Source organism: Ricinus communis, chromosome 7 (assembly GCF_019578655.1).
Source record: "Ricinus communis isolate WT05 ecotype wild-type chromosome 7, ASM1957865v1, whole genome shotgun sequence".
NCBI classification, from domain to species: domain Eukaryota; kingdom Viridiplantae; phylum Streptophyta; class Magnoliopsida; order Malpighiales; family Euphorbiaceae; genus Ricinus; species Ricinus communis.
The window spans coordinates 8,067,068-8,089,266 of record NC_063262.1 but is presented as its reverse complement, the minus strand read 5'-3'; the positions used below and the strand labels follow the sequence as shown (position 1 = coordinate 8,089,266).

General features: G+C 33.4%; 1 protein-coding gene across 4 annotated transcripts; it reads right to left on the bottom strand.

Annotated features, from left to right (window-relative positions):
• Positions 1-6,652: 6,652 nt before the first annotated feature.
• Positions 6,653-19,698, bottom strand: LOC8274917 (E3 ubiquitin-protein ligase RKP). 4 transcript variants are annotated; one of them, XM_015725061.3, is made up of 11 exons: positions 19,255-19,681; positions 17,171-19,148; positions 15,381-16,205; positions 14,563-14,723; positions 13,874-14,012; positions 13,077-13,160; positions 11,757-12,041; positions 11,528-11,659; positions 9,582-9,781; positions 8,922-9,126; positions 6,653-7,658 (listed from the first exon to the last, which is right to left on the bottom strand). In XM_015725061.3, the coding sequence occupies exons 2-11, from the start codon at positions 18,671-18,673 to the stop codon at positions 7,356-7,358; spliced, it is 3,837 nt and encodes a 1,278-aa protein (XP_015580547.2). In that variant the 5' UTR covers positions 18,674-19,148; positions 19,255-19,681; the 3' UTR covers positions 6,653-7,355. The 4 variants fall into 4 exon arrangements, with proteins under 4 accessions (XP_015580547.2, XP_015580548.2, XP_048233420.1 ...); XM_015725062.3 differs by having other exon boundaries at positions 17,171-18,900; XM_048377463.1 differs by having other exon boundaries at positions 17,171-19,681.
• Between the last annotated feature and the right edge of the window lie 2,501 nt (positions 19,699-22,199).

The following is a 22,199-nucleotide window of genomic DNA, read 5'->3' as shown; positions in this document are numbered from 1 at the left end:
AAAATGCAAAGAAGATTTTTCCAAATCTTTTAAGAGAAAACGTTTTTTCAAAAATAGAAGGACTCCCAAAAACAAAGAGAATTTCTACAAAAAGCCATCCTCTTCGAAATTTCCAAAACAAAATTCTAAAAGAGATTTTAGCAAAATTACTTGCTATAAGTGTGGCAAAAAGGGCCATACTTCAAAGTATTATAAGTTTTCTAAAAAATTCCATGAACTCCAAATAGAAGAGGAAATTTTAAGCAAAATTTCAGCTCTTCTTGTTGATTCCTCTGAATCAGAATTTTCGAATAGTGAGGAAGAGTTTCAAATTGATGAAATCAAAACCTCATCCGATTATTCTGAATCAGATTCTGAAGATATTTCAAAGAATATTAATATGCTCACTAGGCAACAAGAAGCTCTTCTTGAAGCCGTCAAGCATATTAATGACCCCCAAATCCAAAAATAAGTTTTGAAAGAAATCCTAAAAACTGAAACCCTTGCCCCCTCTTCTAGTAAGAACACTTATAATCTTACTATGATCTTAGATAAAGGGAAAAAGCTAAAAAAATCCTCTTCCTACTGTCCAAGAACTTCAGAAAGAGATCAAAGCCATCAAAACAGAGCTCAAAGATTTGAAAGAAAAACAACAAAATGATTCTGTTTTATTACAAAGCCTGATTCTCAAACAGAATAGTGATTCTAATTCTGAAGAAGAAAATGATTTTCAAAATCTTGAGGTTTCTGAAAATGTTTCAGAAAACTTCATTAACGTTTTAAAAGAGATTATCTCAAGAAAATATTTGATTCAAATAAAACTCATTTTCCTTGGTGATTTCCAAATAGAAACCATCGCTTTATTTGATACGGGAGCAGACCTCAACTGTATCAATTATGAGCTGGTTCCTAAAAGGTATCATCAAGAAACTAAAGAAAGGCTTACTTCAGCCAATAGTTCAAAGATTAGGATTGCGGGAAAAACTGAAGTTGCAATTCTAAATAATAATATTGCTTTAAAAAATATTTTTATTCTTACAAAAGATCTTCAGCAAACAGTTATTTTGGGAACTCCTTTCATCAATTTAATTACTCCTTTCAAAGTAACTACTGCTGGTATTATTTTTAAAGCTAAAGATTCAAAGATTGTTTTTTCTTTTATAGAAAAACCTAAAAAGAGAAATCTCAATCTTATTAAAGCCCACTCAATTTACAATTTTGAGATAAATGCTTTGATCAAAGGAAAACAAACCCAGCTTTTCCACTTGAAACAAGATATGGGTTTGAAAAGGATCCAAAGTCAAATGCAAAATGATTTTGTCCAAAGAAAAATCTCTGATTTGCAAAAGAAGATTGAAAATGAAGTTTGTTTTGATCTTCCTAATGCTTTTTAGAGACGAAAACAACATATGGTAGATTTACCATATGAAACAGATTTTTCTGATAAACAAATCCCTACCAAAGCAAGACCCATCCAAATGAATGAAACCCTAGAAAGCCATTGTAGAATAGAAATAAAAGATTTAGAGCAAAAAAGTTTGATTACCAAATCTAGATCCCCCTGGTCATGTGCAGCTTTCTATGTCAACAAAAATAGTGAGATAGAAAGAGGAACACCTAGGTTGGTGATTAATTACAAATCTTTGAATAAAGCCCTAAAATTGATTAGATACCCAATTCCAAACAAAAAGGATCTTCTTCAAAAGCTTCATTCTGCTTTTATTTTTTCAAAGTTTGATATGAAATCAGGATTTTGGCAAATCCAGATTCATCCAAAAGACAAGTACAAAACTGCTTTTACAGTTCCATTTGGCCAGTACGAATGGAATGTAATGCCCTTTAGATTAAAAAATGCTCCTTCTGAATTTCAAAAAATCATGAATGACATTTTCAATCCTTATTCAAAGTTTTACATTGTCTACATTGATGATGTGTTGATATTTTCAAATTCTCTAGAGCAACATTTCAAACACTTGGAGACATTTTTCTATGTTGTCAAGAAAAATGGCTTAGTGGTTTCAAAATCTAAGATATCTTTATTCCAAACAAAAATTAGGTTTCTTGGTCACTATATCTCCCGGGGAACTATCATCCCAATTAAAAGGTCTCTAGTCTTTACTTCAAAGTTTCCAGACAATATTTTAGAAAAAACACAATTACAAAGATTCCTTGGTAGTTTAAATTATGTGATGGATTTTTATCCAAATTTGAACTGTCTAGCAAAGCCCCTACATGATAGGTTAAAGAAAAACCCCTCTGCATGGACCGATGAGCATACAAAGATTGTCCAAAGCATAAAAAAGCAAGTTTTTGAAATACAATGTTTACACCTAGCTGATCCATCTGCATTCAAAATTGTTGAAACTAATGCATCAAATCTAGGATATGGTGGGATTCTTAAGCAAGTCCAAAACAACAAAGAATGTATTGTCCAGTTTACTTCTGCACACTGGAATGATACATAAAAAAACTATTCAACTATCAAAAAAGAAATTCTTTCGATAGTTTTGTGCATTTCAAAATTTCAAAGCGATCTTTTAAACCAAAAATTTCTTTTAAGGATTGATTGTAAATCTGCTAAAGAAGTTCTGCAAAAAGATGTTCAAAACATAGCTTCAAAACAAATTTTTGCCAAATGGCAAGCCATTCTTTCTGTTTTTTACTTTGAAATAGAATACATAAGAGGAGATTCGAATTCAATTCCAGACTTTCTAACCAGAGAGTTTCTTCAAAAACAGGACTAAAAATGCGAGCTAGTATCTTAGGGTAATCCCACCATCCTTTAAGCTAGCCAGAAAATCTAGCTATAAGGAGTTCAACAATGGCTCTATCAGAGGTACCGCTTTGGGTTTTATAAGCATTGGCTGCCATGGTCATCTATTGTAAGAGACCAAGGATGTTGTATTCTGACATTCCATCTATATTCCATTCATAGACAGAAGAGGCATTGAATCTAGATTGGGTCAGGATATTATTCCTATTTTCTATTCCTAGATCTGGAGCAGTATTCCTAGAAGTATGCCAGGTCAATTTAAGGGCTTGTCATCCTAATCTGTTGATGTTGGAAGGTTTTTCAGTGACACTTTCAAGCTCTGAATCATTGGATCCATCGCATTGGGCTTGATCTATACCACTGATATTCCTACTGCTTTGAGGAGTATCTGGCATTAGGTTTTTGAAGGACTCAAAAGTGGCTAATTTGCTAAGTTGTTCCCTGACTGCTCTAGCAAACTCAGTTTGCTTCTGAAATTGATCTTGGCTAGGCTTTGAGATTTGGTAGGATTTGAAGACTGGATTTTTGAGCTTTTCTGATTGGCTTATCTCTTTTGGATGATCAGTGTTGGGGATTGGAGAGGTGAAGACTATAGGAGGTTTTTGGATCTGGCTTTCTGTCCTAATAAGCTGCTTCCCAATTGTGTTAAGATAGGTATTCGAGAAATTATTCTGCTGAACAATATTCTTGACATTTTTCTCGAGATCTTCTCCTATTAATATGTAAGGTGTAGCCTCTATTTCATTCTCTCCATAAGGAATGGTTATTTTCCTAAGGGGAGGATGTTCAGACTGGATGGTTTGGTTTTCCCCGACCTTCCATTCTGGAGTCTTGTTTCTTACAGTAACAGGACTAATAAGCTTTTCTTTGAAAGGATAAAGAATACTATTTTCTTTGCAATAAATCTGAAACCAATCAAAAAATTTGATTTGGATCTTATTTTTTTTATGCAAAATTGATAGTATCTCTCTTGAATACTGTCTTTTTCTTGTGAAAAATACTTAAAAAACTAAAGTTTTTTAGAATGATTTTTCTTTGAATAGAAATCTTCATGTAAAAGCTTTTTATTGATTTGAAAATCTTTTGAAATCATGTCGATTTCTGCTTCTAGATTTTGTGTTATTGCAGATGGTGATGGTGAAGAGGGGGTAGAGACTGTCTCTATATCATCATCATCTTTCTTTGGTTCATTGTAGACGGGTATAGGGATATTGCTTTGGTAATCAACATTCTGTAATATAGTGTTTGAGCTTGGTATATCAGATGTTGAAAATCTTGGTTGTGTTTGTGATGGAGTTGGTTCTTTGTAAGGGGCATCAATAACAGAAGGTATTTTTGATACCCTTCCAATATCTATGGTGGAAGTTGAAGAGTCATCATCAGAAAATCTAGAAGAGGTTGATTTCCTATTGAATGTAAGCTTTACTTTTCCATCTGGAAACTGGGTTATGTTTCTGAGATTTGTATTTGGCTCTGTTTGCTTTGGTGATTCAGGTTGGGTTGCACCTTCAAGGATCCATTCTTCTGGAAGTATGATATCCTTCCATTGAATGGTTTTTGAAATGGTTGCATTGGATTTGGAAAGATATGTTTGTAGGAATAAGGTTTCTCCTTTTGGTGAATGGAGTTTGTGTTTCGAACCAAAAGCAGAAATCATGGCTTTGTAATGTATTTTAAAAATCAATGCTATCGGAATAGATCCTTCAAGCATTTTGTAATTATGTGTTTTTATTTGAAGTACAATGCTCTTTAAAATATTTTTATCATTTAAAGAAATTGTAATGTTTGAAAAACAATTGAAAGAAATTGGTATTTTATTAAGGCTTGACTCAACAGTACCTAACAAAGAGTCATAGAAATTTATAAACCTAGCATCCCTAAGGACTACTAAGATGGAAGTATCTAAACCTTCTCTGGTAAGGGGCATTCCTACCTGGACAAGGCCTATATGAATATATTTATAGTCTTTTTCTTTATGCTTCTGGAGGGTCTTTGGATCAAAAGATAAATTTCTTCAAAAGGCTTTGAAATTTGAATATCTCTTTCTTTAGTTTTGATAGTAAAATCAGTTTTGAAGAAAGGAAACTTTGAAAACTCATAAATTTGCTTCTTTTGAACCTTGGGTATTTTCCAATCATCAATATGCTTTGAAAAATCTTCAATAGTGATTTTCTCACTATTTACTAAACCTTTAAACCTTGAGGACTCAGAGGTAGAAGAGTTTGAAAAAGAAGAAGATCTACAGAAAAAAAGGTTCTAAATTCATCTTAAAATAAATCAAGATAACTTTCTAAACAAACATGAACCAAGCCACCAGATTTGCTGCCCTTACACCAGACGAGACTTACTACTGTGCATAAATGAACAAGTTTGTTTATCAGTGATATGATACAGTTTAAAATGATTCTAAAATCTCTTTTATGCAGATGATGTTTCTTTCCTGGAACTCAGTAGGATCTGATACCAATATGAGAGAGAGAGACTAACAAGTTTCTGGTGTGCAGGATCATCAAACAAGGCAAGCACAGAGCATACACTTGTTAAATCTTAAATAAAAATGGAAGGAAAGATGATAAAATTTTATTAATGGATGAACAAATATACAAACTTTGAAATAAAGGCTTTAAAATGAAAGTTTTTAACAAAAGAAATATAACTTACAAGAGTTGATGAATACAAGAGGAAAATAGTTTCTCTTAACCACACTCTCTTTTCTCACTATATATATATATATATATATATGTATATATATATATATATATGTATATATATATATATATATGTAACTGAGAGCCATCACTCATGTTCTTCACTAACTCTATAACACCTTTGTCATCATGTATTAATACAAATTATTCACTATCAATAGACCTATAGTAGATACCAGCAATGCAGGTGTATCATAACTCCTTCACATAAGATGTTAAATTAGGATAAGACATATTATTAATAACAAACATCTCTTCCACACAACTAACTACACCACCAACATAACTATTCCTAGAAAATGAACCGTTGTGGTGATATAACAACCTAATAAATACATTAGCCATCCTGAATAAGTAAACAATATGTTAACAAACATCACTAAATCCGAAAAAGTAGGATTAAATAAATATTTATATTTACATTGAAGAAAGCACTCAAACCATCTTATATTACAAAATAGAATATGGAACCCTAACCCTAATAGTAATTATCAAGCATTTGAGACCACATTGAATAAAGAAACATTACTCTAAAATAAAGAAACTAACCTTTTTTGTAGCAGCACCCGACACTAGGGACCACAGATAGTAATGCAGCTCCCCCACACTACAAATGCAACACTGAAGACAATAATAACACTATTTTCAACTTGGATATTCTTGCTCTGTCATTGTAAGAACGGTATCGCGGACTATAGATAGTTACAACAGTCCTCCTGTAACTGCTGTTACAATCCATTTTGGGAGAAAGTGAAATTAGGGCTCAATTTCATTGAATTTGATTTTCTGATATCCCTATTACTGAAACAATGCGTTTGAGTAAGTTGAGTAATTTCTTTTATTCTTTCTTTTCACAAAATTGATGTATTTAATTTTTTTATTAATAAATTATTACAAATAATAATAAAATAATCCCATAACGCGTTTTTCAACCATTTTACAAAATATACGTTGGAGTTGAAGAATTCAATTGAATCAAAATTTAGTTTAAGAGCCAATTGCAAAAACATAATAAGTACAATGCTGCTTATATATTTAGCCTATATTTTACTGCAACTTTATAAAATAAGACTACTTAAAAATAAACATTAAAATTTATAGTTTTCCCACTTAATCAGATTCGAATTTTAAGCAAAAAACAAAAAATAAATAAAATTATACACATTGAAATATATAAAAATTGCAAAAGTAATGAGACGTAACTGATTCTCAATCTTAATGATATTTCATATCATTCCTGTTGGAAAGAATAATTACACATAAAATTGCAAAAGTAAACTACACCTAAGCGTGTTGCATTCCATGGGCATACATTTTCAATGCACCTGGCTATCTGGCAAATTGGACTAGCTAGTTAACTAGAGAAAATACACAGAAATTTTAGCTTTGCTCAAAATTAATACCATGAATAATACATTAGAAAGAGAAAGAGAGTCCAACAGATTTGTAATGCCATTTACATCTCATATTTACAGAATAATGCCCTCAATTTTACCCTACAAAATTCTTAATTAGCCCTATGAGAATCGTACTCTTTTCTAACTCCCATCCGAACTTCACCTTCACCTTCCAAACCCCCCCTATACATAGCAGACATATAACAATACTTCTTATTGCAGTATCCTTCATTAATTAGTAATTAATATTATCACCTCTTTTCTTTTCTTTTTTTCCTTTCTTGTTTTTTGTTTTCCATTTTCTTTTCAGCTTCTGCTCCATTTGTTCACGAAGCTAAAGGATATATGAGCCCACCCACAAGCATTGACAAGTTAGTGATCAGCTCAGGTTCCATGACACAGACCAGAAGACCAGAATGTCAGAGCATTCAACAGCTCACGTTAAAACCGCCTGAAAGCAAGAAATTCCAGGCAACCAAGAATAGGAGAAAACAAATCTTATGTGCTTTTTTCGCCAACCTTGATAACCTCCAAGACTGTTGCATTGCAAAAGAAACATCTATGGCAATTTAAGAGATGTCTTGTTATGCAACCATAGCAAGACCTATGGGAACAAGGGGCAAACTGTGCATCCGCTTCACAAGTATAACAAATGCAGCAGATGCTATCATCACCATCTGTTTCTCCTCCGCATCTCATCATTTCAGTTTGTTCCAACTCAATTCTGCTGACAAGGAGGCTCAAGAAATTCTCAAGCTGAACCAGCTTTCCAAGATAAGCTTCCCCCCTGAAGGATCCTGCCTGGTAAAATGGTGACACGGCAAAAAAAAAAAAAAAAAGACTGGTCACAGCCATAAACAATAGGATCTAATCTAACAAGCTGATTTACATGCATTACAGAAACAATAAAAAAAGCAAAATCCAAGATTAGGGCTTGCATCTAGTAAAACATGCATTAACAAAAAGTAAAAAGTTCAAAATTCAAGGCTAGAGAGAAACTTGAGTTGAAAGGTGAAAACTTTTCATTTACACATGTTTTCCCCCGCTTAAATTATAATTTGTTGTTTGATCACCCACTCTTACCCCATCTTGGCCGATAATCAACCTACATATCTCCAACAGCCAGCATGATGTGATCAAGGATGTCAGCGTACTGCTGGGCTAAGGTCGCTTCTTCAGTTAAAGGGCCAACAGGACAGAAATGGAGATCTTTAACAAGTACGCAGAAGGTAAAGGTAGCAGATGCCTCTTCCCAGTACTGTTCAATTCTCATCCACGAGGATCATCCTTGTGCTCTTCAAATTCATGAAATAATTGCATTTTTCTTTCTCGTTTTATCAGCAAGATGACATACCATTCATATTAGTGCCACAAAGATAGTGAAAGCAGAGCTTCCTGTAAACAAGTGCTAAACAAGAGAAAACAAAACCTCTCAACTTATACCTAGGATTCTTTCCATGTCAATAAAATACTCTGCCCCTCACCCTAAGTGAACTATATCAGACAATCATTCTCCCAAGTTCCTTCACCACCTCTGAATAGCTATACTGTGATCCTTCAGGTACCTCCTCCAATGGGACAGCACCGAATTGATACCAGAACAACCAAAATCCAAGACCCAAAAATCCTATTCAGCTGGTAAGGAATCCAATAATATAGAGAAATTTCCATAGTTTTGCAAATCACACATCTACTAGCCAGAATAACAATATCCCATCGTCATCAAATTTTTGAGTCAAAATGGAATCAGGAATAAGAAATCATACACATAATATTGCGCGAACGCGTCTAGTAAACCTTAACTCAATAGACCACAGAAGTTAAAGCATATGAACTGCATTATTTATGTTTCAAGATAAGAACAAAAGACTAAGAAAAGAGAACTAGAAATGTCCCCTAAGCAAAAAGGACTTGAAATGAGATGGAATCCACTTCAAGCTGCTGGCCAATCATGCACCCCACAGCACAAAGTATGAAGTTTAAGTCGATGGTTATCTACAGTATATATAGTTCTATATGCATGAGCATGGACATAAAAAAGAGAACAAAGCCAAGAAAACTAACCCAGTTGTATTCCAAGAGATACTGGAATCCACAGTGCATTGTATCAGGACAGTCCATGCTTGCAAAAACACCCACAACATCATTCTGCTCTCCACATTCCATCTCCACACTTGCATCCAACAAATTCAAAATGACTCCCACAAGAGGTGCTAATATCATACCACGATTTACTTTTTCCAATGATTGACCATGTCGTCTAAGTGACCTGTAAATTCAGTGTCATACTGTAAGGAAGGATACAAGTTGAAACATATGATAATGACAACTTAATTGCTACATTTATAGCATACATAAAGCTTTAGTTAATTAAATTTTAGAAATTTCAGATGTACAAGTGCCATTAGCCTTCAGAATATACACAAAAGAAGAGTATGACATTTCCCAACAACAGTACTGCTGCAAATGCCAATCTCCCACATTACAAACATCTCTGGAAGATAAAAATTACGCCATGTGACAAATAAACCAGAAATGACTTGAAAATGTAAGACTACTGTTAACACCAATCTCCTTATATGCAACTTCCGCAGGAAGTCAAGTACAAAGTTTCATCTTCACTTATGCATTGTATCCTATATAATGAAATGGCAATACAGAAAAAGAGAAACGGACATGAGGAAAGGACAAACATTAGTTCAGTTCATTAGCACAGGAACTCACAAGTCAAAAAATTCAGAATCTGCTGCCGAAGTTATGTGACTAAGAATGAAGACAATTAATTCAGTTAACCTCCGGAGGTTTGTATCAGCCCCTGATAGGAATGCTTGAGGAATCTCACGAGTACAAAACTCCAAAAGCCTTGCAAGGTTGCATGAGAGATCGAATATGACACAGCATTTTCTTTGTTGGAACTCCAGTACCTACAGAAAATGATCAATAAGGAAAAGATCAAAATTAAGTCAAAAAGGAGAGAAGAAAAGACCCAGAAAAAAAGGTTCTACCCAATTAGATGGTTATTAACTGCCATAATTGAGTCTGCATTTCCAATAATACTGAGTCAACCACACATATAACGCACAGAAGTGAGACAAGCAACTTCCATCAATATGCAGTCAAGATAACCAAGAAAAGTAACCAATGTCACATACAAAAATGCAAGCTTGCATGAATATATACATAATATACCAGGTAAGGTTCCTATTTACATTTCCACACCAGTCAATATGTAAGAACTTTTAGAGCTCTCCCCCGTACACACACTATACAATACAGAATAGAGATTTTCAGATTCTATCCCCACTTTTAAGTCTGATTTGTCATTAGATTATTATTTTTTCCCTCCAATAGCTTTGATGATCTTGAAAATCTGAATCAGTTAAGCATTATAACCATAGACATAAAGAATGAAACAAAAGCTGACGAGTGAACTAAGTCCATAAGCATCATGGAAAAACCATCAGGATGTTAGATGTCAAGCCTTTTTCTTTACTAAGGAGAATTGTTTAACTACAAAGCCTAGCTGGTCTAAGAAAAAAAAATTAAAACCCTCTTCTATATTCCAACAACTGGATGCGTTCACGTCCTCGCACAGTAATCCTTTTCCACCATGCAAAAGAAACTTCTTTGCAGTTCAACACCATAGTTATTAAAGGCGCGCCTGAGGCGTAAGGCACACCAGGCGCATGCCCTTGCACCTTAGCCAGACAAAGGCAGGCAATGTGACAAAAATGATTAAAAGAAAACAAATAAAAGAAAAAGAAAAGAAGGTAAAAAAAAAAAGATTTAGGGCAGCCGTTTAAAACAAAGTATTCTACTTCGACAAACTGCTCAAGACAAGATCTCTTCCAATTTCCACCTGCTCAAGTGTGAATACAAAGAAGCCCATCTCCAACTGCTCAAGACAAAGAACTGATCTCTTCCAAAACTCAACGTATGTAATCATTTTTTCTCATCTTCTTGAATCCTCTCTCTCTTTGTTAATCTTCTTTTCTTCTTCTCCTTTCTCTACATAAGCTGTTTTTACTTATTTCATATATTATAGAGAAAAAATAAGTTGTTACTCTGTCAAACTCTTTAGGCTTAGAGATGAGGAAGAAATTGATTTTGAAGAAGATGATGGAGAATATTAGACGAGAAAATTGGAAGTGGTCAACTTGTATTTGATGATGCCGACAAAGACAATATTGATGTCGATGAGGATAAATTGCACTTTGACAAGTGTTTTAAGAACTTCTACTTCAGTATTTCTAGGATTAGGAAGCTTATGTGTTTTTGATCTAGAAACCTTTATTGTCAAGTTTTATGTGTGCTTTTTGCCATCACTGTGTGTTTTGAGTACTAGTACTTTCTTTTTTTCTTAATGTCTTTTTTATTTTTGTGCCTTGTGTGTGTAAGGTGCGCGCTTGTGCCTGCGCCTTGCTCCTTGCGCCTAAGCTCAAGAATCCTTTGCGCCTTTGTGCACCTTGCGCCTTCAATAACTATGTTCAGCACATACCTCATGAAATGCAAAAAGAACATGCACATGAACAAACTTTCTAATTACACCATGGTTATCACATAAAACACCAATTAACAATAAAAAAAACTTTTTCCCACAAAAAAAGGATTTATAAATTGACTGTTTAGTTAGCAAAATTATGTTCAAGAAGGGACAACATCATTAGTACCTGGTATTTTTCTTGCATCTCTCGAATTGAAACGGAGAATTCAGTCATTGTCCAGCTAAGTGTATTAAATAGGCGATTCAGGAAGGCTGAGAACAATTCACCATCATTAATGCAAGCTTCCCGTAACAAGTTCTACATAAATTAAAAGGCCCAAACAAGTTAAAATTTATAGTCCCAAGTTACTGAGAAGAAAATTAAGTAAAAAAAAAAAAAAAAAATTTCATTTCACCTGGAAAACAACAGAGGATGATGATGATGATTCTCCATGTTTTGAAGAACCAAAGCGAGAACCTTTGCACAACCGCAAAAGGATGTTGGTGACTGGAATCCAAGATCTGTTATCAAATGCTGACAGTAATGCTTTTGGCATTCTCTGTATAGCTGCTTCATTGCTCTCAAAAGCAGCCAAATATTCCTTATACTGTACTAGGACTGAAATAGATTGGAGAAGAAGATCCCTGAGATCTGCACTTAATATCCTTGGATCATTGAAGTGGCTAACTACAAAAGTGACCTAATCAACAAGTAAGAAAATAAATCAATGATTTTAATCCATTGGCTGCATTCTACTTTCTGATCAAAGCTTACTTTCAGGTGGGCAGAAATTACCAGATCACATACATGTTAGACAACAACTATTGAATTTCAGAATGACATGCCTATTTTCTACTAACAATTGTCAAATTGCATAAACATTCTGGAGTTATATAAAATACAATAACTGTTATTAAATTATTGTCCAATGAAAATTAAAAGGGAAGAGGACATTGACAGTGGCTCAAATGTCACTCTATAATGCTTTGCTTTCCTTTGTTTGAATGTTAAGAAAGGGAAAGAAATGGAAAGGAAACCAAAGGAAATTAGAATTCCCAAATTCAATTAAAGCCACTTCTTATTCCTCTCATTTTGGGAGGAAAATAAGGAAAATAGATTTAACCAAACTCAAATTTATAATTTTATCCTTTTGTAGGAAAAGACAAAAGTCATCTAAAAGGGTGTTAATAGTAAAAATTAAGTTCCCTTCCTTCTTAATAACACATCCAAACAATAGAAAGGAATTTCCATCTCATTTCTTTTCTTTCCTCTTCGTTTCCCTCTTTTAATTTCCTTTCTTTTCCTTCGCACATTTAGTGCACCAAACATAGTGTAAAGGAGACTTAGGAGGCATGATTATTCAGGAGTACCAATTGTTTAATAAGCTCCCTGGTGTAAGAGAAACAGTTGAATAACTGAAAAATTCCTGAGTCAATTAGCTAAAGCTGCAAGTTTGAATTGATGTTCCAGGAATAGATCTACTTCCACATTAATATGTTTCAGATTTGCCTTCATTTTACCCTTCTGTTTCTCATGCAATAGTAGGAGAATAACATAGGTAAAAAAAATAAATTAAAATAACAGGTTATTCAGCTGTGCTAAACATTTAGACTAATTACAGACACTTCAGTAGAACTTTTTTTTTGTGACGAAATAAAATAAAATTATATTAGATAAATAGTAAGGTGAATGGAAAAAAAAAACAATAAAAAGAAGATTTGCAAGGACGACTTACAAATGAAGCAAGTCCTTGCTTGATAAATATTGCCGGAGGAACAAATGGAGGATCACTCTTTCTTAACACATGGAAACAGTCAACCTGTGACAGCATAAAAAATGAATTGAATAACAGCTGAAATTGTAAGTTAATATTGCAGTGAAGAGGGGGATGGGGCAGAGAAGGGACATTCATAAGCGATCCACACAAGAGCACGGCACTGGAATTTTAAAATGTGGCTATGTGTCAAAACAGCACCAATTACCATAGAACAACTAGAGCTATAGAGAGAGAATCTCTATCTCATACTTAAAAGAAATCAGCAACAATTGTATAAGTTACAAATCTTCTGTCACAAATGGATAGAATAGTTAACTAGAATATAAAGAATAATGTTTAAAGCTCACAAATAGCACAGATACTTTAAAGGTATCGACCAAAAGAAAAAGTTCTGACATTTCATACTAGGATTAAATACAAGCCTGCAGCTTCAGTAAGAAAAACCATGATATTTTAAAGACAAAAAAAAATAAAGATAAAAATAGTACTTTTGACTATAGAAATTAAGCCGAGCACAGATGTAAAACTATTAGCAGCAACACCACGAAATAATAGAAAATATTACAATGATATTGAAAGAGACTATCAACAAATGCGATGCAAGTAAAATAAAACACACTAAAAGCTAAGGCTACAATATATCACATAGGCAACTTATATCTATAAATAATAAAGCTACTTGAGATAGGCAAGTGCTGTTATGTTCACTAATACATTATTATCATAGCCAGTGGTTTCAAGAAACAATTATTTACCAGAGTTTCAAGATAAAATTCGGGAATATAAATGAATAAAGAATCCACTTTGCTAAGAACGAGAACCAGTTGGACTATCCACATGCACGTCGCATACATCCCTCTTTGCTTCCAACGAGAGAATAGGGAGATACGATACCTGTAACACATAACACAATGATCAACAAAATGTAAGGAAGAACCAACTAAGGTCATGTTTGCAATGAAAACAGCTAACATGAATAACTTCAATCTAATTAATTATGCAGAACAGATAAAGTACTCTACTATATCAATAATCAGTAATAGAAGAAATTTTTATAGCAGCCCTCAATTGAAAAAAAATTAAAAGAAAAAGTTGCAAACACAAAAAAGGTAATGCAGCAGATAAAAAGAATGACAGAAGTAATTATAAATTTCAGGAGCACACAAATATCAGAATTAGAATTCAAAGAGATAGCAGAGAAACTAGAAGTGCGTACGAATTGCAAGGAATCAAAGAGCATTCATAAAATATAGAAAATGTGCCAAAATAATACATATCATGATAATACATGAAAATACTATTTCTTGCTTTGATGAAAACAAAAAAGAAAAGGAGAGAAAGGCATCAAGGCATAAAAAGAGTTAGTAGTTAGTATCATGTGCAGATCAAGACCAAGAAATCAAAGAGAAATAGGACTTCAAAAGCTATCTTCCGAATCCCATACCATGCACAATGTCTGACACAATCAATTACTTCTTCTCGATAATCATTACGAACTTCCTTCAAACGCCGTAATTGTTCACTACAGCCTCTTTCTCTTATTTGCTTATCAGTTTCATCCAGAAGTGATATAGATTGTGACTGATGAGACATGTAGTACGATGCCTACAATCAAATAATTATTTTAGATCCTTACAATATTAAAAAAGAAAAAATAAAACAACATAGAGAGAAAGACAGGTGCAGTGACATCAAATCATTAAACTAATAGATGCGGCGACACTAAATCATTGAACTATTCAGTAAGAATGCAATTTATTTGACAGCAAATTTCTAGGATAAGTTGAAACTCTAATTCACATTGACTCAAAGTTGAATCTTACTGGAAAATTAGTAAAGGCTACCTACACAATTTTTTTCCATCTTATTCTCAAATTAATACCCTATAAACAGCATGTGCCTAGAAAATAGGAGTTTTTCTGCTACTTCAACGAACATCATTCATGTCTTAGGTCTAGCTTAACCAGTAGTCACTTCAGAATATACATTACTATGAGGAAAAGTCAAAGTTAAACAGTAAATAAGATTCATAACTTAGCAGCACACTCAATTATAGTAAAAGATGATCGACACAATAAAAAAATAGATAGTGTGATCTTGATATATGACTAAATTATTACTAATAGTATAAACCAAAGCAGATACTAGGTAAATAAACCAACAATATAAAGAAAATAAATAGCAAAAACAACCTATGCTTTCTTTTAAAACAAATTCTTACTTTCTTTTCAGAGATATATATCTGTTCAAAGCTTCTCTTACCTGTTTAAAATTCGGTGCAACACCTATGTGATACAGCAATAGCAAAGTATCTAAAAGTTCTTCTTCTCTAAGCGTATCTGAAGACATATTACTCTCTCTTGGCACAATTCTCATATCCCTCATTGGGTGATATCCGAACTCCGATTCTGATTGATCACTAGTACTAGGCTTGTCAGCAATCTCATCATTCAAACTTCCTGCGCTGCATTCTGCAGCAACATGAGTAGACCTCTCTGGAATAGGGGTACAATGGACACGAGAACCTTTGGATATGTATCTAGTTTGATGCTTCGACATTTTTGACAATTCAACATCATAACTTGAGCAACAACAGGGTTTCTGTATAGTTTTATGAGTTACTCGGATTTCTTCATCATCCATACAGCCTTCTTCCCACCGGACTGCTTCAACTTCCTGATCATATACAGGATGAGATTTCGATAGATGACTAAATGATCCCCCGAGCCTAGAAATGTCAGTTCGATATGAATCATTTTTCAGAAACAAATCTACAGGGAAACTCTGCTCACCACCTCTATGAAGAAATCCAACATCATAATTATTTGTTTCACAGCTCTTCAACCAGCCACAAATGTCCCTCATAGCAAATCCTTCCGACAGAAAATGAAGTATGACTGTGTACAAAGAAACAAGAACAGAGTTGCTTGAAACTCCAGGAGGTGGTACATTGCGATCTGCACCTCTCTTCTTCAATAGAAGATTTTGTAGAAATGTCCTAAAAACTGAACCAGGTAACTGAGGAGGTGTCGTAGGTGGTACAAACTGTATGACCAGAAGACACAGGTCCCTATGCTTCTCCTCAATCTACAAGAAAGAGAGAAGGTATTATCGGGCATTGATCAGTATACAAACAAAAATTCAGCATCTAATGGAAAAAATTAAGTTCAAATAATATTGCCCACAGCAATAACAATACAGGACTAGAAATTCAGGAAATTCTTGAGCAAAATAGTTATAATAACTTTACAACAGAATGAATCACTAGAAAAGATGAAGCACTTTCAAGTTGATAAAAACAATGTATATTTGCTAAAACAGATGGAAGAACTGTTAACCATGAGTTCCCATCTAAATGTGTATTACATGCACAAATGTTTAACCATAAAGGTCACATCACATTCCAGAAGTTCCCTCTTCAACCAAGTCCCACGATTAAATAATTCAAGAAAGACGAATGGGAGAGAATGAGTACTATGCTTAAGTATCAACAGGTACTAATTTAATGAAGACATAAAATTAACAATTGTACATTATGAGAAAAGTAAAAAAAGAAAAGAAAAGAAAAGAAAAAAGTAAAAAAAGAACACATCGCCCAAGAAATGTAAAATAAGGTTTCATTAGTAAATAGCCATAAGCTTATTCATTAATATTTCATTCATTTAAGCAAAGTAAATCTTAACGCGAGGTCAAACTAAGAACATTTCAATTAGACTAAAAGACTTCTCTTTTGCTGTGCCTCTATCCAACAATATGTATAGTTTAAATGAATGGGTCAACTCTTACATTCTGATAGAAGATAATTAGACATGCAATTAAAAACATTACAGCAATGAAAGAACAATATCAGACTAGCTTGTCAAATGGCTTGTGAAAGATTTTCACCCATATAAATCCCCACTAACCATATAGTTTTGATAAATGTCCCTGTGACTTCACTCTGAATGAGATTCTTTATAATCATCATATTACAATCTTCAAAAATGCAACAGCAAAAGAATCAAGATGTAGAGACCTGACTGCAAATATCATTGATCCGCAATAGTGTGTACCTTGCTGACAGCTTCAGATAAAGCTGTAGTCGTCAACAACATGCTAGATTCATAGGAAATATCTTCGCATGAACCAGGCCACCAAACAGAAGGCATCAAGCAGTGAAGATCCTGCTTGTTAAGGCTCTTTTGTGATAGAAAACCTTCAAACAAGAATTCAAAATCTGGCAACTTCCACCAGAGACCCATTAATTCTTCACGTCTTAAAATATAGCATGCCAACGCAAGATAAGTATAAGAACCTGAGTATGGGCATTCAGTTAACACCAAGGATGTTGTTTTGCAGCCACATGAAAGGGCATTAATGACACACTCAAACATCAGATGCGATTCCTGAAACTCTAGAAGGATATCAATAAATCTATCCAAACTCGAATAGCCATGTGGTGGTTGAACTCTGAAGATCTCCATCATGAATGAAAGAAGCGGACCCCATGCTACATACTCAGTCCGCCCTGCATCTGAGTCAAGTAGAAAGAATAATTCCTCACATATCCCCCGACAAACAGGATAAAACAGTTCCTCAAGTGAAACAAATCTCTTCAATCTTCTAAACTTCCCAACTATAGAACTATCAGCCCTCTCCATACAATACATCTCTGACAACCTAGACAAGGCTCGGAGCAACTCAGTAGCCAAAAGATTTACAGCAGGAGGTTCTTGAAGCGGAAGAAAGCCCTGAATGGGGTATTTAAAGGGCCGACCTCCGAAATTTAATTCGCACCTTTCGCCTTGAGAGAGAGATATTGCAGGGTGATACCCAAATCCAGGTCCCATCTTGCGTATACCACAAAAAGCAACTCCAAGAGATACACCATTTCTATAGAACAATATCTTATCCTGATCCAGATCAATACAACACCCAATGACATCACCAACAACCCATGATTGGCCATATGGCTCAGCGTCCTTGTTCCACTTTCTAACTCTCTTCCCATCAAATGCATAAGAATCATCAGCATCACCTACACCCTTATGGTCAGTGAAAGGGCAAGAAACAGTTGCCCATCCAAGCTGTTGCACACCAGAAGTTGCTAATATAACTTCATACATCCATTTGCCTTCCCAAACGCAAACATTAGCCCTGGTACTGCTGAACATTGCTAAACTCTCTAGAACAAAAGGTGGCTTAATGATTCTAATATCACCACAAATGCTTAATTCTTCAAGCCCAACTTTATGAGGTCGACAGCCATTATCGAAAATACAAATTCCATCCCTATCACTACCCAAAGTATCAGATTTCACATGAACCTTCTGGAACTCATTCTTAATGATAGATCGAACTAAATTATTGTCAACAGAAGCAGTCAATGGACTGAGCAATTTATTGGGTAGACCAAAAACATACTCAAGAGCTCGCTCCACAGGCTGGTTACCAAAATCATCACAATACGAAACAAGACGGGTTTTAGACGAACTCTCCTTCCCATCCTCACCATTCAATATAACAGCCAAACCAGCTGAAATTCCACCACCAACCCTGATACCATCATCTGCCATTTCCACTAAGGAGACACACCAGAACACGCCCAATAAAAGACAAACCCACTAAAAAATTTTGAAAATTCAAATCCTTTAGTAATCCCTCCAAAGTATGATTTTAGTTAGAAAAATGATGATAATAAATACTTGCTAAACTCTGAAACCCCAAGCCATCCCACATCCTTCCTTACTCTTGATAACTTCAAAGTTTTTTGCAATACTCACAACTTGAATTCAATAGCAATCTACACAAACCATTTATTCATAAGGAACGTACAAAACAATAACAGTTCCATAATAAACTACATAAATCCCCAATTTTCATTCATTAATTTCCAAAGCAAATATTTAATCAAAGTCCATAACCCACAATCAAAGCTAAAATCTCAAATTCTTCTATTACTTGGGAATTAGAAAGGACTTGAAATTTCCACACACTTCCTCAAATTTCTGAGCGACCAAATAAAGAGAAGCAATTGACTTCAAAATCAATCTAAAACACAAAATCAGAATGAAGTCTCGAAAAAAAAAATTATGCGCGTATATAAATAAATGGTGCAATCACCAAATTAGGAAAAGAAAAAGAAGTGAAACCTTACAGGTGATTCAGCAGTTAAGGTCTTTTTACTCGAAATAAGAAAGGCGGCGAGCTGATATTAGGGTTGTTTTAAATGCCATTTATTAAAAGAGAGCTCTTTTTAGAGAGAGAAGGTGTTCTTTTTTAGAAATGTAAATTTTAGAGGGAGAGAGAGGGGGGGAGAAGGAGTGTGGACTCAATTGGACAATTCCAACTTCGTTTTGTTTTCTTTTTAATTTTTTTTCTTTTCCCCTTTTTATTAATTTTCCAAAAGACGAGGAAGAGAGCGAACCTGAACCGTGTGGTGCACCGAGGACCTGCTAGGCTCGAGCGAGCCACAATAAGATGGGTTCGGTCAACTGACACGTGTCAGAAGAGTAAGGATTAAACCGGTTTGCTGACCTGGCGGACTGTGCTATTGTGCGCTTACAGTGTACAGGAGGAGTCTTTGAGCCGCCGTTTGGGATTGCACCCTTGTATGTTGGTTGACAATTGTTCTCTATGAACTAGCGTTTGTTGGTTATAAATTGGTCAAGCGTGTGGAATTCTGTTCATGTGTGTTACGCTTAGACCGTTAGATACGGTACAAATATGTTATACCTGAAAAAATATTTTAAGTAGAGAGCGTTACAAACAAGCTTTTAAATCATATGTTTTTTTATTACATTATATGAAATATATCTAAAATATTAGAATTTAAAGAGATTTCTTAATTCATTATTACTTCTAAAATTTCTTAAAAATTATGATTTTATTTTTTAAATTTAACTACTTATTTATTTATGTATTGCACGCATGTAATTATTATTTTGATTATAAAATTAAATTGATAATATAATTTAATATTAATTATAATATTTAAAAAATAATAGTAAATCTTTAAATATGTTTTAAAGTTTTTATTATGCAATAACATAAAATTAAGAATTTAATAAATTTAATACTATATTAATTATTAAAATATTAAAATTAAATATTAATATTATTATATTAAAAATTATTAATATTTATTATTTAATTTTAGTATTATATAAATTAATACTAAATATAATTCATATAACCATTTTTAGCTTAAAACATTATTATGTAATTAAAAATTAATTTATTAATAAATATAATATTAAAAATATAATTTAAGATGTTATTTTTTAGAATTAGAATTATTAGTTAATTTAGAAATTAATTTATTGGTTAATATGATATTAAAATATAATTAATATGTTATTTTTTAAAATAAAATTAGTATCATTATCTAATTAGAAAATTATTTATTAGTTGATATATTATTAATATATTACTTTTAAGATTAAAATTAATATTTAATGAAAATATTTATTTATTGATAAATAAATTATAAAATTACAATTTAAGTTTGAATTATATGTGTTAAATTCAAATATTTATGTCAAAATAAAAATCTCACGTGTAAAAAATTAAAATATATATTAAAAAAATAAATAAAAAATTAACTCTTGAAACTATTTTATTATTTTTTTAAAAGTTATATTTTTTCTTTTTCTATAATAAAAGTTAAATATAAAGAAAGATAAAATGTATTATAGAACATACACGTATTTTAATTTAAAAAATAAAAAATAGTTTTTTTATAATTTAATGGATAGGCGTGCAAAATGCATCATCAGGATCCTCCTGTAGTTTTTAGTTATGGCCTTTCTCCTTTATAATTAGTTCTTTTTTTTTAGGAAAGGGGCAGGCACAAGAAGAAAAACTAAGAAAAAAAACGAGATTAGCACACTTATCCTTGAAGAAATCACGAACTAAATAATGCAGATGTTATTATAACTGTTATTAAATATGTAAGCTCACCTAGCAGAAATTAAAATCCTAATAGCAGAAGCTCTCTAGGGGGCTTAAATATAATCTGAAACCAACATCATGACCCATAACAGATTTTGTCATCAAATGTCCACATTCATTAGCTTCACGATGGATATAACGCAACCGACATCCCATTCCTGTGAAAGAAGTTTTTGGATCCCTTCACACAATCTCTCTAGTTGAACCATAAATAGCTCTACTATCATACATAAACTCCATACTTAATGGAGAGTCGATCTTAAGAAAAATTCTTCTATGACCATTACACCAAGCCATATTAAGCCCTAACAAGATACCCCATAACTCAGCATCAAGGGGAGAATAGCTCTCAATAAAATTCGTGAATCCCATAAGCCAATTTTCTCTCCAATCTCGAAGCACCCTCCTTGCAACTGCTCACCTTTTAATCCTAATATAAGCAACCATCAATATTCAATTTTACTTTGCCTTCACAGGGAGGGCACTAACTAAAAACACGATTAGGTTGAATACCTCTATACCTCAGTAATCTGCACTTCTCATGCGACAATTTAATCTCTCCATAACTTGTGAGGATTATTTGAATAGGATCCTCGATGATAGTATTAACTATCAACTTTTTCGCCAAAACCACAGTTGTCAAGCCACCACTCCAAAAAGCAAGCTCCATTTAAACTTGCCATTACAAAATAATTGTGTTATTGGAAAGATCTCTAATAATCCAAGCTTTACCTTCCTGCTTATGGAAATTGCATAACTAAGAAGAAGGGATAGACTGGCGCCAAATCTGTTAGGCAAACTTACAATCATGAATAGCATGCATGATGGTAATATTACTTTATCAAAAGATTAATTTTTTTTTTATATCATGGAGGGGAAAGCCCCAAAAAAAGAGACCAATGGGTCATGGACTATACAACATAGAATAGTCAATTTCTTACACTCGCCACAAAAGATGAAAACTCATCTAATGCAGCTGAGAGGACTCAAATCTAAGACCTTTCAAACTTAAGAGCAAACGCTCTTGCCACTTACTTCTCACTCCGAATAACAAATGCACTTACCACTTGAGCTAGGCTACAAGTATATCGAAATATTAATTTACTGGTTATTAAAGAGCAACAATTATAGTGTAGCTTGTATTTTATG